The sequence below is a fragment of the Triticum aestivum genome, chromosome 1A (assembly GCF_018294505.1).
Source record: "Triticum aestivum cultivar Chinese Spring chromosome 1A, IWGSC CS RefSeq v2.1, whole genome shotgun sequence".
NCBI classification, from domain to species: domain Eukaryota; kingdom Viridiplantae; phylum Streptophyta; class Magnoliopsida; order Poales; family Poaceae; genus Triticum; species Triticum aestivum.
The window spans coordinates 9,706,030-9,723,763 of NC_057794.1; the positions used below are offsets into that span (position 1 = coordinate 9,706,030).

The 17,734-nt window shown below is 41.2% G+C and overlaps 1 protein-coding gene and 1 pseudogene across 1 annotated transcript in view; one reads left to right on the plus strand and one right to left on the minus strand.

The window, feature by feature from the left end:
- Positions 1-8,352, plus strand: part of LOC123136190 (G-type lectin S-receptor-like serine/threonine-protein kinase At2g19130) — a 13,526-nt gene extending 5,174 nt beyond the window's left edge. Inside the window, exons 4-5 of the mRNA XM_044558436.1 lie at positions 7,545-7,835; positions 8,297-8,352. Coding sequence (XP_044414371.1) covers positions 7,545-7,835; positions 8,297-8,352 — 347 coding nt within the window. The remainder of the gene's footprint in view (positions 1-7,544; positions 7,836-8,296) is intronic.
- Positions 8,353-9,507: 1,155 nt separating this feature from the next.
- On the minus strand, positions 9,508-10,950 carry LOC123144615 (protein IRX15-LIKE-like; annotated as a pseudogene).
- Positions 10,951-17,734: the final 6,784 nt, after the last annotated feature.

A 17,734-nucleotide genomic window follows, 5' to 3' on the forward strand; every position in this document is an offset into this window, starting at 1 on the left:
GGAGGGTTACCGGAACCCCCCGGGAGCTATATGGGCCATAGTGGGCCTTAGTGGAAAAGAGAAGGGGCTGCCCTAGATGGGCTGCGCGCCTCCCCCTTCCCCTAGTCCTATTAGGACTAGGAGAGGTGGCCGGCCCCCTCCTCCTCTTTTCCCCCTCCGCGAATCCTATTCCAACTAGGATTGGGGGGGGGGGGGAATCCTACTCCCAGAGGGAGTAGGACTCTCCTGGCACACCCCTTGTGGCCGGCCAGCCTCCCTCCTCTAGTACTTTATATACTGAGGTAGAGGCACCCTAGAACACACAAGTTGATCCACGTGATCTATTCCTTAGCCGTGTGCGGTGCCCCCAGCCACCATATTCCTCGATAATACTGTAGCGGAGTTTAGGCGAAGCCCTGCTGCTGTAGTGCATCAAGATCGTCACCACGCCGTCGTGCTGACGAAGCTCTTGCCCGACACTTTGCTGGATCGGAGTCCGGGGATCGTCATCGAGCTGAACGTGTGCTCGAACTCGGAGGTGTCGTAGTTTCGGTGCTTGATCGGTTGGATCATGAAGACGTACGACTACTTCCTCTACGTCGTGTCATCGCTTCCGCAGTCGGTCTCCGTTGGGTACGTAGACAACACTCTTCCCTCTGGTTGCTATGCATCACATGATCTTGCGTGTGCGTAGGAAATTTTTTGAAATTACTACGAAACCCAACAGTGGTATCAGAGCCTAGGTTATTTATGTTGATGTTATATGCACGAGTAGAACACAAGTGAGTTGTGGGCGATATAAGTCATACTGCCTACCAGCATGTCATACTTTGGTTCGGCGGCATTGTTGGACGAGACGACCCGGACCAACATTACGCGTACGATTACGCGAGACCGGTTCCCCCGGCGTGCTTTGCACATAGGTGGCTTGCGGGCGACAGTCTCTCCAACTTTAGTTGAACCAAGTTTGGCTACGCCCGGTCCTTGCGAAGGTTAAAATGGAGTCTATTTGACAAACTATCGTTGTGGTTTTGATGCGTAGGTGAGATTGGTTCTTGCTTAAGCCCGTAGCAGCCACGTAAAACTTACAACAACAAAGTAGAGGACGTCTAACTTGTTTTTGCAGGGCATGTTGTGATGTGATATTGTCAAGGCATGATGCTGAATTTTATTGTATGAGATGATCATGTTTTGTAACCGAGTTATCGGCAACTGGCAGGAGCCATATGGTTGTCGTTTTATTGTATGCAATGCAATCGCGATGTAATGCTTTACTTTTATCACTAAGCGGTAGCGATAGTCGTAAAAGCATAAACTTGGCGAGACGACAACGATGCTACGATGGAGATCAAGGTGTCACGCCGGTGACGATGGTGATCACGACGATGCTTCGGAGATGAAGATCACAAGCACAAGATGATGATGGCCATATCATATCACTTATATTGATTGCATGTGATGTTTATCTTTTATGCATCTTATCTTGCTTTGATTGACGGTAGCATTATAAGATGATCTCTCACTAATTATCAAGAAGTGTTCTCCCTGAGTATGCACCGTTGCGAAAGTTCTTCGTGCTGAGACACCACGTGATGATCGGGTGTGATAGGTTCTACGTTCAAATACAACGGGTGCAAAACAGTTGCACACGCGGAATACTCAGGTTATACTTGACGAGCCAAGCATATACAGATATGGCCTCGGAACACGGAGACCGAAAGGTCGAGCGTGAATCATATAGTAGATATGATCAACATAGTGATGTTCACCAATGAAACTACTCCATCTCACGTGATGATCGGACATGGTTTAGTTGATTTGGATCACGTGATCACTTAGAGGATTAGAGGGATGTCTATCTAAGTGGGAGTTCTTAAGTAATATGATTAATTGAACTTAAATTTATCATGAACTTAGTCCTGGTAGTATTTTGCAAATTATGTTGTAGATCAATAGCTCGCGTTGTAGCTTCCCTGTGTTTATTTTGATATGTTCCTAGAGAAAATTGTGTTGAAAGATGTTAGTAGCAATGATGCGGATTGGATCCGTGATCTGAGGTTTATCCTCATTGCTGCACAGAAGAATTATGTCCTTGATGCACCGCTAGGTGACAGACCTATTGCAGGAGCAGATGCAGACGTTATGAACGTTTGGCTAGTTCAATATGATGACTACTTGATAGTTTAGTGCACCATGCTTAATGGCTTAGAATCGGGACTTTAAAGACGTTTTGAACGTCATGGAGCATATGAGATGTTCCAGGAGTTGAAGTTAATATTTCATACAAATACCCGAGTTGAGAGATATGAAGTCTCCAAACAAGTTCTATAGCTAAAAGATGGAGGAGAATCGCTCAACTAGTGAGCATGTGCTCAGATTGTTTGAGTACTACAATCGCTTGAATCAAGTGGGAGTTTATCTTCCAGATAAGATAGTGATTGACAGAATTCTCTAGTCACCATCACCAAGTTAGTAGAACTTCGTGATGAACTATGATATGCAAGGGATAACGGAAACGATTCCCAAGCTCTTCGTAATGCAGAAATTGACGAAGGTAGAAATCGAGAAAAACATCAAGTGTTGATGGTAGACAAGACCACTAGTTTCAAGAAAAGGGCAGAGGGAAGAAGGGGAACTTCAAGAAGAACAGCAAGCAAGTTGCTTCTCAAGTGAAGAAGCCCAAGTCTGGTCCTCAGCCTGAGACTAAGTGTTTCTACTGCAAAGGGACTGGTTACTGGAAGCGGAACTACCCCAAGTGATTGACAGATAAGAAGGATGGCAAAGTGAACATAAGTATATTTGATATACATGTTATTGATGTGTACTTTACTAGTGTTTGTAGCAACCCCTCAGTATTTGATACTAGTTCAGTTGCTAAGATTAGTAACTCTAAACGGGAGTTGCAGAATAAACAGAGACTAGTTAAGGGTGAAGTGACGATGTGTGTTGGAAGTGGTTCCAAGATTGATATGATCATCATCGCACACTCCTTATACTTTCAGGATTAGTGTTGAACCTAATAAGTGTTATTTGGTGTTTGCGTTGAGCATGAATATGATTTGATCATGTTTATTGTAATACGGTTATTCATTTAAGTAAGAGAATAAATTATTGTTCTGTTTACATGAATAAAACCTTATATGGTTACACACCCAATGAAAATAGTTTATTGGATCTCGATCGTAGTGATACACATAATCATAAATATTGAAACCAAAAGATGAAAAGTTAATAATGATAGTGCAACTTATTTGTGGCACTGCCGTTTAGGTCATATTGGTGTAAAGCGCATGAAGAAACTCCATGCTGATGGAATTTTGGAATCACTTGATTATGAATCACTTGATGCTTGCGAACCATGCCTCATGGGCAAGATGACTAAGACTTCATTCTCCAGAGTGAGCAACTGACTTATTGGAAATAATACATACTGATGTATGCGGTCCGATGAGTGTCAAGGCTCACGGCAAGGATCATTATTTTCTGAACTTCACAGATGATTTGAGCAGATATGGGTATATCTACTTGATAAAACATAAGTCTGAAACATTTGAAAAGTTCAAAGAATTTCATAGTGAAGTGGAAAATCATCGTGACAAGAAAATAAAGTTTCTACGATCTGACCGCGGAGACAAATATTTGAGTTACGAGTTGGTCTTCAGTTAAAACAATGTGAAATAGTTTCACTACTCACGCCACCTGGAACACCACAGCATAATGGTGTGTCCGAACATCATAACCGTACTTTATTACATATGGTGCAATCTATGATGTCTCATACCGATCTACCACTATCGTTTTGGGGTTATGCATTAAAGACAGCTGCATTCATGTTTAAAATGGCACCATCTAAGTCCGTTGAGACGACACAATCTGAACTGTGGTTTGGCAAGAAACCAAAGTTGTCGTTTCTTAAAGTTTGGGACTGCGATGCTTATGTGAAAAAGTTTCAACATGATAAGCTCGAACCCAAATCGGAGAAGTAAATCTTCATAGGATATCCAAAGGAAACTATTGGATACATCTTCTATCACAGACCCGAAGGCAAGACTTTTGTTGCTAAATTCGGAGTTTTTCTAGAGAAGGAGTTTCTCTCGAAAGAAGTGAGTGGGAGGAAAGTAGAACTTGATGAGGTAACTGTACCTACTCCCTTATTGGAAAGTAGTTCATCACAGAAATCTATTCCTGTGACTACTACACCAATTACTGAGGAAGCTAATGATGATGATCATGTAACTTCAGATCAAGTTACTACCAAATCTCGTAGGTAAACCAGAGTGAGATCCACACCAGAGTGGCATGGTAATCCTATTCTTGAAGTCATGTTACTAGACCATGACGAACTTGCGAACTATGAGGAAGCGATGATGAGCCCAGATTCCGCGAAATGGTTTGAGGCCATGAAATCTGAGATATGATCCATGTATGAGAACAAAGTATGGACTTTGATGGATTTGCCTGATGATCGGTAAGCCATAGAAAATAAATGGATCTTCAAGAGGAAGACGGACGCTGATAGTAGTGTTACTATCTACAAAGCTAGAATTGTCGCAAAAGGTTTTCGACAAGTTCAAGGTGTTGACTACGATGAGATTTTCTCACTCGTATCTATACTTAAGTCTGTCCGAATCATGTTAGCAATTGTCGTATTTTATGAAACCTGGCAAATGGATAAACAAAACTGCATTCCTTAATAGATTTATTAAAGAAGAGTTGTATATGATACAACCAGAAGGTTTTGTCAATCCTAAAGATGCTAACAAAATATGCAAGCTCCAGCGATCCATCTATGGACTGGTGCAAGCATCTCGGAGTTGGAATATACGCTTTGATAAGTTGATCGAAGCATATAAGTTTTATACAGACTTGCGGTGAAGCCTGTATTTACAAGAAAGTGAGTGGGAGCACTACATCATTTCTGATAAGTATATGTGTATGACATATTGTAGATCGGAAATAATGTAGAATTATTCTGCAAAGCATAAAGGAGTGTTTGAAAGGAGTTTTTCAAAGAAAGACCTCGGTAAAGCTGCTTACATATTGAGTATCAAGATCTATAGAGATAGATCAAGACGCTTGATAAGTTTTTTAATGAGTACATACCTTGACAAGATTTTGAAGTAGTTCAAAATGGAACAGTCAAAGAAAAAGTTTCTTGCCTGTGTTACAAGGTGTGAAGTTGAGTAAGACTCAAAGCCCGACCACGACAGAAGATAGAAAGAGAATGAAAGTCATTCCCTATGCCTCGGCCATAGGTTCTATAAAGTATGCCATGCTATGTACCAGATCTATTGTATACCGTACACTGTGTTAAGCAAGGGAGTACAATAGTGATCTAAGAGTAGATCACTGGACAGCGGTCAAAATTATCCTTAGTGGAATAAGGAAATATTTCTCAATTATGGAGGTGACAAAAAGGTTCGTCGTAAAAAGTTACGTCGATGCAAGTTTTGACACAGATCTGGATGACTCTAGGTCTCGATCTAGATACATATTGAAAGTGGGAGCAATAAGCTAGAGTAGCTCCGTGCAGAGCATTGTTGACATAGAAATTCGCAAAGTACTTACGGATCTGAATGTGACAGACCCGTTGACTAAAATTATCTCACAAGCAAAACATGATCACACCTTAGTACTCTTTGAATGTTAATCACATAGCGATGTGAACTAGATTATTGACTCTAGTAAACCCTTTGGGTGTTTATCACATAACGATGTGAACTATGGGTGTTAATCACATGGTGATGTGAACTATTGCTGTTAAATCACATGGCGATGTGAACTAGATATTGACTCTAGTGCAAGTGGGAGACTGAAGGAAATATGCCCTAGAGGCAATAATAAAGTTATTATTTATTTCCTTATATCATGATAAATATTTATTATTCATGCTAGAATTGTATTAACCGGAAACATAATACATGTGTGAATACATAGACAAACAGAGTGTCACTAGTATGCCTCTACTTGACTAGCTCGTTAATCAAAGATGGTTATGTTTCCTAACCATGAACAATGAGTTGTTATTTGATTAACGGAATCACATTATTAAGTGAATGATCTGATTGACATGACCCATTCCATTAGCTTAGCACCCGATCGTTTAGTATGTTGCTATTGCTTTTCTTCATGACTTATACATGTTCCTATGACTGAGATTATGCAACTCCCGTTTGCCGGAGGAACACTTTAGGTGCTACCAAACGTCACAACGTAACTGGGTGATTATAAAGGAGCATTACAGGTGTCTCCAAAGGTAGATGTTGGGTTGACGTATTTCGATATTAGGATTTGTCACTCCGATTGTCGGAGAGGTATCTCTAGGCCCTCTCGGTAATACACATCACTTAAGCCTTGCAAGCATTGCAACTAAATGAGTTAGTTGCGGGATGATGTATTGCAGAACGAGTAAAGAGACTTGCCAGTAACGAGATTGAACTAGGTATTGGATACCGACGATCGAATCTCGGGCAAGTAACATACCGATGACAAAGGGAACAACGTATGTTGTTATGCGGTCTGACCGATAAAGATCTTCGTAGAATATGTAGGAGCCAATATGGGCATCCAGGTCCCGCTATTGGTTATTGACTGGAGACGTGTCTCGGTCATGTCTACATTGTTCTCGAACCCGTAGGGTCCGCACGCTTAAGGTTACGATGACAGTTATATTATGAGTTTTGCATTTTGATGTACCGAAGGTTGTTCGGAGTCCCGGATGTGATCACGGACATGACGAGGAGTCTCGAAATGGTCGAGACGTAAAGATTGATATATTGGAAGCCTATGTTTGGATATCGGAAGTGTTCCGGGTGAAATCGGGATTTTACCGGAGTACCGGGAGGGTTACGGGAACCCCCCGGGAGCTATATGGGCCACAGTGGGCCTTAGCGGAAAAGAGAAAGGGCTGCCCTAGATGGGCTGCGCGCCTCCCCCTTCCCCTAGTCCTATTAGGACTAGGAGAGGTGGCCGGCCCCCTCCTCCTCTTTTCCCCCTCCGCGAATCCTATTCCAACTAGGATTGGGGGGGGGGGGGAATCCTACTCCCAGAGGGAGTAGGACTCTCCTGGCGCACCCCTTGTGGCCGGCCAGCCTCCCCCCCTCTAGTCCTTTATATACTGAGGTAGAGGCACCCTAGAACACACAAGTTGATCCACGTGATCTATTCCTTAGCCGTGTGCGGTGCCCTCAGCCACCATATTTCTCGATAATACTGTAGCGGAGTTTAGGCGAAGCCCTGCTGCTGTAGTGCATCAAGATCGTCACCACGCCGTCGTGCTAACGAAGCTCTTCCCCGACACTTTGCTGGATCGGAGTCCGGGGATCGTCATCGAGCTGAACGTGTGCTCGAACTCGGAGGTACCGTAGTTTCGGTGCTTGATCGGTTGGATCATGAAGACGTACGACTACTTCCTCTACGTCGTGTCATCGCTTCCGCAGTCGGTCTCCGTTGGGTACATAGACAACACTCTTCCCTCTCGTTGCTATGCATCACATGATCTTGCGTGTGCGTAGGAATTTTTTGAAATTACTACGAAACCCAACAATTATACTATGACAATCAAGGTAGTGTTGGCGGGATTATAGCCTTCAAATATACTGATTTAGTTCGTGCTACTAAAAACTTCTATGAAAAGTTAGGTGTTGGAAGTTTTGGTTCTGTATACAAGGGAGTGTTAAGTGACTCGAAGACTATTGTAGCAGTGAAAAGGCTAGATGGTGCCCGTCAAGGAGAGAAGCAATTCAGGGCTGAGGTGAGCTCAGTTGGACTTATCAAACACATAAACCTAGTCAAATTGATAGGTTTTTGCTGCGAAGGTGATCACAGATTACTTGTTTCAACGGACAAATCTTTTTGTTCTGCAAATTTTGATATATTATATGTATTTTTCTGAATTACGATGATTTAGTTATGATTTTTTCAAGTTTGAAAATTGCCCTATAGTCCCGGTTTGTGTCTCCAACCGGGACTGTAGCTTAGACCCCTTTAGTGCCGGTTCGTCGCATGAACCGGTACTAAAGGTTGGCCCTTTAGTACCGGTTTGTGCCACAAACCGGGACTAAAGAGGCTCGTGGGGCCCCGGCCTGACGCCAGCCTGCCACCACCCCTTTAGTACCGGTTCGTGGCACGAACCAGTACTAAAGGTTCAACACGAACCGGCATTAATGCACATCCATTCGAACCGGCACTAATGGTACCATTAGTACCGGACCAAAATCAAACCGGCACTAATGTGCTTCACCTTTGACCCTTTTTCTACTAGTGAGAGATAATAAGAAACATATGAAACTGGCTTTTTAAACTTGCATTATTGCAGTATGCAAGAAACTGATGTCTGATGATATTGTCCCCAAGTGGTCTAGGATAACTTGATAATCTAAGAATGCACTAAGTGATTATGTAGAGAATTATAAATTCGCCAAATTCTTAATTCCGTATTTTAATCAAACAACATTTGTCAATTTTGAACTATTTGATATTGTTGATTGTGCGTAAGTCTATTTAGTTAGAGAAGGTTCAGCAAATTCCTGTTATTACCTTGACAGTGCCCACAACTGGACAGAGTTAATATTTTTCGCAAGAAATCTCTGTTATAAATGGTCCAAATTTATCTATATGTATTATGTATATCTCCAACAATAGAAAAAACATTTTGGTCCTCTTCCTCTCTAGCAAATCTTCGTCGGTGATAGGGATATGCCAACGACCTTTCTCTGATTTCTGAGTTTCAGAGGTAGAGGGTGGAACAATTAGAAAGTCAACAAAGGGCTAGATGAATCTGATTGAAAAACTAAAAACAACAGAATATCTTGTTGTGCATAAATCATCAATTATATGCCCAATTAGTACTGTCCAGTTAAAGGTCGAAGCTAGAATTATAGATCTTACAACTGTACTTCCAAAAAGAACAATTCAATGTCAGACTTTTATCATTGCTAAATGTCAGGATCTCATATCATACAATCATAATCCTCCTAGATTAGGATTATACCAAATTAGTGAACGAATAAAATAACTACAATTTGGAGCTTCAAGTAAAGCAAACGGTTAACTTAATTCTCTAGTCGACGGCCATGTTGGTACCTGAAGAATCACCCTCCCCTGCTGTTAGTTCAGCACTTTGGTCCCAAGTTCTTGGCGCAGCATCCGATCCCAAATCTCCAACCTGGTAGCCAATTCTGGTCAACAAATAGTAGCATGGAATACTTTTCCAACTAACTTAGAATCAGACAAGAAGACATGCTTACCATGTTGGCGTATATGACACTGGAACCACCCATGCAACCATTGTCTAGATGTGTCTCTTTCGGTTCAAAACTGTGAATTTCAGAGATGCGCTTCTCTGAAAGCATAAAGATGCCATATCAGACTCAACACCTGGCTCAACAGATTATACAGTTCGGTGCAAATATTTATACTGCTTTCATGTGCAAATTCAAGTGAGAGTAGTATATTGGTAATCCATATTTCAGATGGAAACAGGAAAACGGAAGTGTGATTTTAGAGGTGAATACCTTATCCTCCACCTCGTGGATAAAACAGTCGCCGTCAGATGCATGGTGAAGTGGTGGCCACCATGCGATCAATGCAAACAGAAACAAGCACACCACTGCCCATCATATTTGGAGGTAAATATACAGTAGTGCTCTCCGGCGTTCATCCTTTCTTCTGTGTTTTCTTTTCACTTCTTCTTTGCCATTCTGGTTCTTGTCAGGCGACATGAAAAATCAACGAAGGGAAAAACTAAACAAAGTAAGAAAAGGGGCAACAGATGCCATGGCATGAGCTGTGAGCACAACAACTCATCTCACCGAATTTTTACAGCTTGGTCAAGTTTTCACTTGGGCCCCCTTTTCACCACATGCCAACATCATCATTGGCTGCGCGGCGGTGTCGGTGGCGGTGGCGCGGCCACAGAAGGCACCCCGGCGGTCAGCACTTCCACCGCAGATGACGAAGTGGGCCACCGACCGTGTGCTGGACGCCGGCACGCGGTTCTCCTCTCACAGGAACTCCCTGGAGCACGCCCGCTCCATCTCCCGCTCGTAGTCATGCACCAACATGTCCGTCGAGGCACCCTCCTCGTTCCGAGCCCGCGCCAGCATGCCCGCGGTGTAACCGCTGACATCCGACCCGGCGACGACGCCGCGTACCTGCCATCATCAAAACCGAACGAGATTCAGGAAGCTGCTTCTTTCACTCGAGCAAGAAATCTAATTCCCCCAAAACTAAAATTGGATCTTGGATGCCTACCCGCGCGGGCCGTCGACGAGGATGACATCCCAGGCGACGTCGTAGAGTGGTTGGGGACGTCGTTGATGACGAGGCGGCAGGCGGAGAAGAGCAAGTTCTGGACGGGGCGGCACTCGGCGGCGCACACGGCCTCGAGGAGGTCCGGGAACCCGCGGACCGTGGTGGTGTAGGCCACCTATTAGGCCTCCAGCCCCGGATGCGAACACGCACCCCGGCAGACCCGGCTCCGCCTCCCCGCCTCACCGCCGCCTTATCCCTGCAAGAAAAACGTCACCTCAAATTAGCCACTAAAAAGGATAGCGGGTTGAATACTCCAAAGTGCAAGGTCCTTTTTATAAAAACGAAACGTTTTCCCATGTATCCACTTACATAGGGACGGCCGTTTAATTCCTAAAAAGAACAGGGACCTGTTTGTAAAACAGCCGCGACACTGAACCCGACAGACTCAACCCGTGCTTTATTATTAAGAAAAGATTTCGTGCAACTTGTTTCTTTTCTTTTTCACGCTGGAACATTTGGACGGTCAAGCCGACCCATTTTAAAATACGGACGCGGACGTCCGCCTGGCCGACCCAAACGGACAAAAAGCGGATAAATCGCGCGTCCGTTTGGGTCGCCCCGTTGGAGTTGCTCTTAGCGGCTGCTCTTGAATGCGTTGATAGATTGACAGGATTTTGTTCAGGGAAATGCCAAGGTGAAGCCATACCAGAATGCCATGCCTGTGGGCGCATCACAAAGAATCTGGTTCTGGTGATTTAATCCTGAATTCTGGAAACAAAATGGGGCTGAAGGCAGATCGCCATGTGCTTTTGCATGACTTCTCTGTTTTCTGATCATCTCTTTTGACGGTAATGGTTGTTCTCGGTTTTAATGCACATTGCATTTTTTACTGTAAGACTACAGAATGCAATAAAAAGGAAAAATATTTGCAGTCACGGGCCAGAACCAAACAGGAGAAGGCAGTTTATACCACCGTAGAATGATCGTGGTGTGTCGCCGCGTGAGGCCCTCTAGTAAAAAAAATATAGTTTTGCTAAAGCATATCTAGAGCTCGCAAACCTCAATATACGGTTAGAGGGAGGATGCCAAAACTCGACGTTTTTGCCTGACTCGGACCCATTTCATGGCCTACAGCTCACCGTTTTGGGGTCCCGGGGAGATTATCATGTTCGGCAACCCTCAAACAACTAATAGAGGGAAGCTGCCAAAACTCACATTTCTTGTCAATTTGGAACTGTTTCGTGGGCCCATAGCTCACCTTTTTGGAATGAGTACATTCTTATGTAGTTCTTATTTAAATCTCTAAGAAGACTTATATTTAGGAATTGAAGGAGTATAAATTAGGTGCAACGGTAACATCAAATACCCAGTGCATTATATACTTTCTCATATGGTCCATGCACGTGGGACACTATCACATGTATGAGCTCGTGCACAATTTTCCCATGGCATTGGCATGCAACGTACTTCTTTGCTAGGGAGCTAGCTAGACGTAAGATGCACTACATGGAATGGCGCGCTTCGCTGCGCCCAGTAAAACTGGAGCTACTCAATTAAACTCTCCTCTGTTCACAGGTTGCGTATAATTAAGAACTACTGCAAATGTATCTTGCATATAATTTGAAACATCAAATTACAATAAGCAGTAAGGTAAATAGGTCTCATACACAATTCAACGAAACTAAAATCAAGCTAATAAGTAGCATAATTACCATGTGCGTATACAACAGCTCACAATTCAGCAATGCCGAATATCTTTTGTTTTTTGGAAGAAAGAGAGCTTAATATATTACCAAGGGGGAATATACTATATACTATTAAATAGTTGATCCCCAATAAGTCTAATTCTCTCAACATGCGGCCTCCCATCTCACCAACTGTGCCATGTCAGCATCCACTAACACTATTTTGCAACCACATGCAAACCACATGCATACTCTTTGTTCACACATAGTGCAAGTGTGAAACATTTCTACATCAATAATAGTAGCTCTTGATTTAGATCATTTTTATACATAGTACTTCTGAAATTAATCTTTATTCTGGCCGCAACGTGTGGGAAAATCACCTAGTATATTAATATATAGTCTCTCGGTTCTAGAATATATGGTGTTTCGATTTTCGTTCAAAGTCAAACTTTGTATGTTTGATCAAGTTTATAGAATAAAATATCTACATCTACAATACAAAATAAATAAAATATGAAAATATTTTTTGTGAGGATCTAATGATACAAATTTGGTACTATAGATCTCAGTATTTTTTCCCTCTAAAAACAAGGTCAAACATGCACATGTTTGACTTTAAAAAAACTGATACACCTTACATTTTGAAGCGGAGGGTTCATAAGAGATATTCTGCATTGTGGAGGTAGGTTGTAAATGTTTGCAATGCAGAATGTCTGTTCAAGAACAGACTTGTTGCCTAAAGGAACTAAAACATATGCCACCTTTTTAAAAGTAGGTGAACCAAGTTTTTACAAATGAGAAGAATAGTGAGCCATCAAATCTCAGAATTTTGCAAAAAGGCACATGAAGATAACCAACAGCCATATCCTCAAATCCATGTACCAAAGACATAAAATTGCAAGCCTGCAAATTATTATCATTCACTCATAGGCGCAGACTTGCTAGTTGTACGCGAAAAAACTAACATCGGCAGTTCATATTGTAGCATATACTGATCCAACTACAATATACTAAAATGAGTATATAGTCTAAATCAACACTGAATGCTGAGAAAATAAAAGTTTATCACCAATCAGAACTAGCTGAAGATCAGGACACAAAAAAAATAGGTTGACAGAAGAGAAACTCAGACCTTGTTGACGTAACACGTGGTATCTTATTGGAGCTGGCCAGCACATGACACAAACTATCACAACGGGGAAAGGAACAAAAAGTAATTGCCTGCAATCAAATAGAAGCCATGGGGAAGCACTAATTAAGCAAACTCTGGAAGGATCTAATCTTGCAGTAGGTTTGGGGCACATGTCCAATCTCCGGAGCTTATGTCCATTCGTAAACCAGGCTTTGAGCCGATGACCAACAATTCAAGACAGATATATTCCAGCCTAATTTCTAGCAATTCTGGGTAATACCTACGCACCGCTTGACAAGCATGCCTCTAGAACTCTCCAACATGCTTTTGATATGCAACCTCACACAGCAACATCCTAAACTAAACACATTAATTGGAGACATAAAGAGAGGTGCCATCACCTAGAAATATGGAAGCAATGCAGACCACCAGCCCTCGTGCAGGTATCACGGCATGAATTTATCTTCAAATGTGGAACAATCAAATCAAAAACTTTTGGAAAAAAGCCAGCCAGTCCAGTCGAGCTGCCGGCAAGACCTGCCCCAGGACATACGCAATCCACCTTTCTTTGGAAACCGAAGAGAAATTTTGTGAAATTAAAAAGAAAATAAATCCAACAATACATCATAGTTTTCTAATATCATGGCTATCATCAACCATACTGCCAACAATGACTATAACATATGCCATAACGTCGATTACATTGGACACCAAACATGCAGCAATTATCATTTCCTAATCAATCAACATGCCACTATATTGCGGCTACCAAGCCTCCAAAGAAACTATGGGGTGCAGTGTAGTGGTGGGAGAGACGCGGATTTATGGAGCATATGTGTAGGGACTCCGTTATCCTGCTCGTTGGTACACGACCATGGGTCTTGAGATAAGCGACATCCCAACAAATTAAGCTTCACCATTAGCAGACAACAACAACACAGACATAGTAGGCTTTCGTAGGCTGTTTGCTCCAGTTGTTTCTTTCCTAGGTCCTGCAATATTTTGTTTGTTTCCTGCAACCCGGTTACCAATATATACCCACAAAATCAAATGACAAACGAACTTGAAATCAGTCATGTTTCTTGTTTGCACACATGGTTCTGCATGAATCAGTGAATAGTACGGGCTCGCATGTGTATAGTCTATGCCTAATATACGCATGGCAACGGTTGAAAATTTGTGATGGAAAATGAGTGAATCACTGTGAATAAAAAGAGAATGGAAGAACAGAAAATGTGCATCTTGTTTGCGGCACAAAACAACCGCCTCCATTAATCCATGCTCGTTTTCTTCCCTCGCGACCCACACCATACTCATCCCACATGGCCAGGCGTACACAAAATTCCCTTCTATGCTACCACAAGAGACAACCATTGTCCGCAGGGGGATGAGATGAACGTGTGTGCGGTACAGTGTCCATATCTGAGTTTGCATGGATTTTGTTCTTATCTCTTGTGTCTGTGTGTTTCGGCGACAACTCACGAGAGAAACAGTGCCCATATGAGCTCTCAATACCCCTTGGTGACTCCGGTGGGCACGTAGAGGATCCGATGAGCATGGACGGTCAAGATAGCAGGGCTCCTACGTATATGCTGTCTCAAATATTACCACTCACCAAATAAATGGCTGTGAAATTAATGAGAAAAATACCAATGAAATATGTAACTCTAAAGAAAACAATTTTTTTTGCACGAACCTCAAAGTAACAATGACCGGTGGATACATACATGGGATATAGCGAGCATGGTAGAACATCATTTCTCATATATGTCTAACTAATTCAGTAGAAAGGCTCAGGCATCCATTTGTACAACACAAACAAAAGGACGGGAAATTGGCACCAGAATTCCGAAGAATCAAGCATGCACATGCCTTGGCATCTGGATAGAATGGGCAAACACAACGATGCTACTATTTGATTTACAATCTCTAGAAATTTGTCACCGACTCTCCGTAAAAACTCAAGAAAAAAACTCATCAAGCACTGACCTTAAATAAGAAACAATTAGCATACAAATCATTCACGGGAAAGCTCCCACATGGACTTAACAATGGCTCTCCACCCATAAAAAGCATAGTTATGAATTACGAAAGAATTCACGTCAAAGCTATCCAGTTACAACATAAGCAACTGCCTCTTGAATGGCCAGCGCGATACTAAAAATCCAACTACAACAAATTCATGTTCACTAGAAACAGAAGATAGAAAATCATACAAGGTACAAAATGCTAGAAAATATTCAATACAAATGGAAGGTCAAGAACGGCATATCATGGTCATCATCAATCAATGTCTTCATCGGCATTCCGACTGATTTGCCTTTGCCTTTGTCCACTGTTTCACCTCTGTTGTAGTGGAAATGGTGAACCCTACCATCAAGTTTTCACGTTGTTGTCTACCTCAAGATCTTCGAGTGTTATTTATATGTTTTTCACCAACGGATTTTTATGTTACAGGATGATTTTTTTTAAATGAAGGACATATTTTATATACACAATGAACATCTTTTAACACAATATTACCACTTTTAGAAGTGTAGCAAAAACTATTTAGATTTGTTTTACTAAAATGTAACAAAAACAATTAGCATTACTATACTTTTGTTCATGCACTTTAAACCAGTCTTTCCACAGCCAACAAAAATGTTCATGATATGTTGAAGAATGTGAATCATTTAAAAAAAAACATTCAAGACATTTAAAGAAAATATTCTTTAAATTCAACAAGAAATGGTCTGAATTTTAGCAAGTGTTCCATACATGTTTTTGAAAAAATGTTCATCAAATGTTTATAACATATAAAAACTGTTCATAGATTTATAAAAGCTTTATGAAATTTTAAAAGACGTTCTTACCATCTAACAATAATTTTTCACCATTTAAAAATTAATCATATCAATTTTTGAAAAGTATTCGTGAAATGTAAACAACATTTCACACGGTTTAAAAAAATGTTCTTGAAGGATTGGATAGCACGATACGGGGGGAGGAACTGAAGCAGAGCATTCCAGCTAGCAAGGTTCCTTCTGATAGATATCTGATGGATCGGCTTGAATAGCCGACCATTGCCAATGGTTGCTGACCCATGTTAGCACATGTTCCTCCCTCACATCTTTCTTAAACCATATGGATCCCAATTGTAAAACCAAAATTCATTGCTCTACCTTGAGCTATTGAGAAATCTTATTACAAGTTTAAGTGGAGACATGGATATACATTTAGTACTAATAAACAAATAATAATGATACTTACCGTATTTGTCACAACTTGAAGCCTAAACTTGAGTATTCTGAAAAGATATCTTGAAATGATCCTTATAAAAATCACTAAATGAAGGATGAAAAACAATATAACTTTATGGGTGGTCCTCTTCATTATGAAATGTTTGTTACTACAAGAGCCATTCTCTTCATGAACACTCTTTACTTCAACTGTTTTACTTCTCATCTTCTTCAGCTTCTCAGTCAAACTGCTCTTTGCCTTTTCAATCAAGTTTTTCAGCATTTGAGCCTTAGAAATGGTCTTAGTTAGGCTGATGCATGTAGGAGGTTACACAGTAGATGTCCTCGATTAGAAATTTTGCTTATTTTTCCTTGCCCTAGAAGCAGCAGGTTTGGCACCAGGAGTTGCACTTGCCTTGCTTGATCCAGATGTCATCTCCTTATTTATAACTAATTTCCTGAACTGGTCATACAACAACCTACTGATATTATCCTAGAAGGCGGTCCATGCTTTTTTGACCATTTAGAAAGCACTTGGAGCACTAACTGATTATTATATTACACGATCACTTTTAGAAGTTTAACAAAAACTATTTAGATTTTTTACTTAAAATGTCCAACTTATATCTACACATTTGTTGATGCAGTTTAAACAAGTTTTTCCACATCTAATGAAAATGTTCATGATATATTAAAGAATATGAATTCATTTTATAAAAGGTTCACGCCTTCTTAAAAAATGTTCTTACCATTCAAGGTGGTAATTTGAAAAAGTGTTCCTTACATTTTTGAAAAAGTATTCACCAAATGTTCATACCATATAAAAATTGTTCATAGATTTATAAAAGCTTCATGACATTTGAAAATACATTCTTACCATTTAATAATAATTTTTCACAATTTAAAATTATTCATGAACTTTTTAAAAGTGTTTATGAAATGTATCGAATAGTTTTGAAAAAAAATGTTCATGAAGGATTGGATAGCATGTACGGCATGAACTAGCAAAACTTGCAATTAGTGTAGTGCATGAACTAGTGATTTTCCTCATGGGTTATTTGAGCACACACCTCGTGATACAAATAATACTAGTATGACTGCATGAACTTGCTAGTCCTAGTACTAGTACCCCTAGCTAGTTTTGTTTGGATGGACGAGGCACCTACTTCTTTGATCCCTATGATTGTAAAGGATTTGACCCTTATCACTGATCAATAAAGAGGGGTTTGAAGTGTAAAAACAAAATCACAGGAATACTCTACGCACTTAATTTCTTAAAAAAGGAATAAAAAACAAAAACTTTAGCATACAAACATATTTCCCCATATCTGGTGCAAGCACGGATCTTCCTTATTCGTGGAGCATCACTTCGAGGGAGAGAGGGGCCAGGGTAGGAGGATCGGAGAAGGAAGGGGAGGGTGCACTGCAAGCACGCGAATTAATGGAGGATTACAAGATCC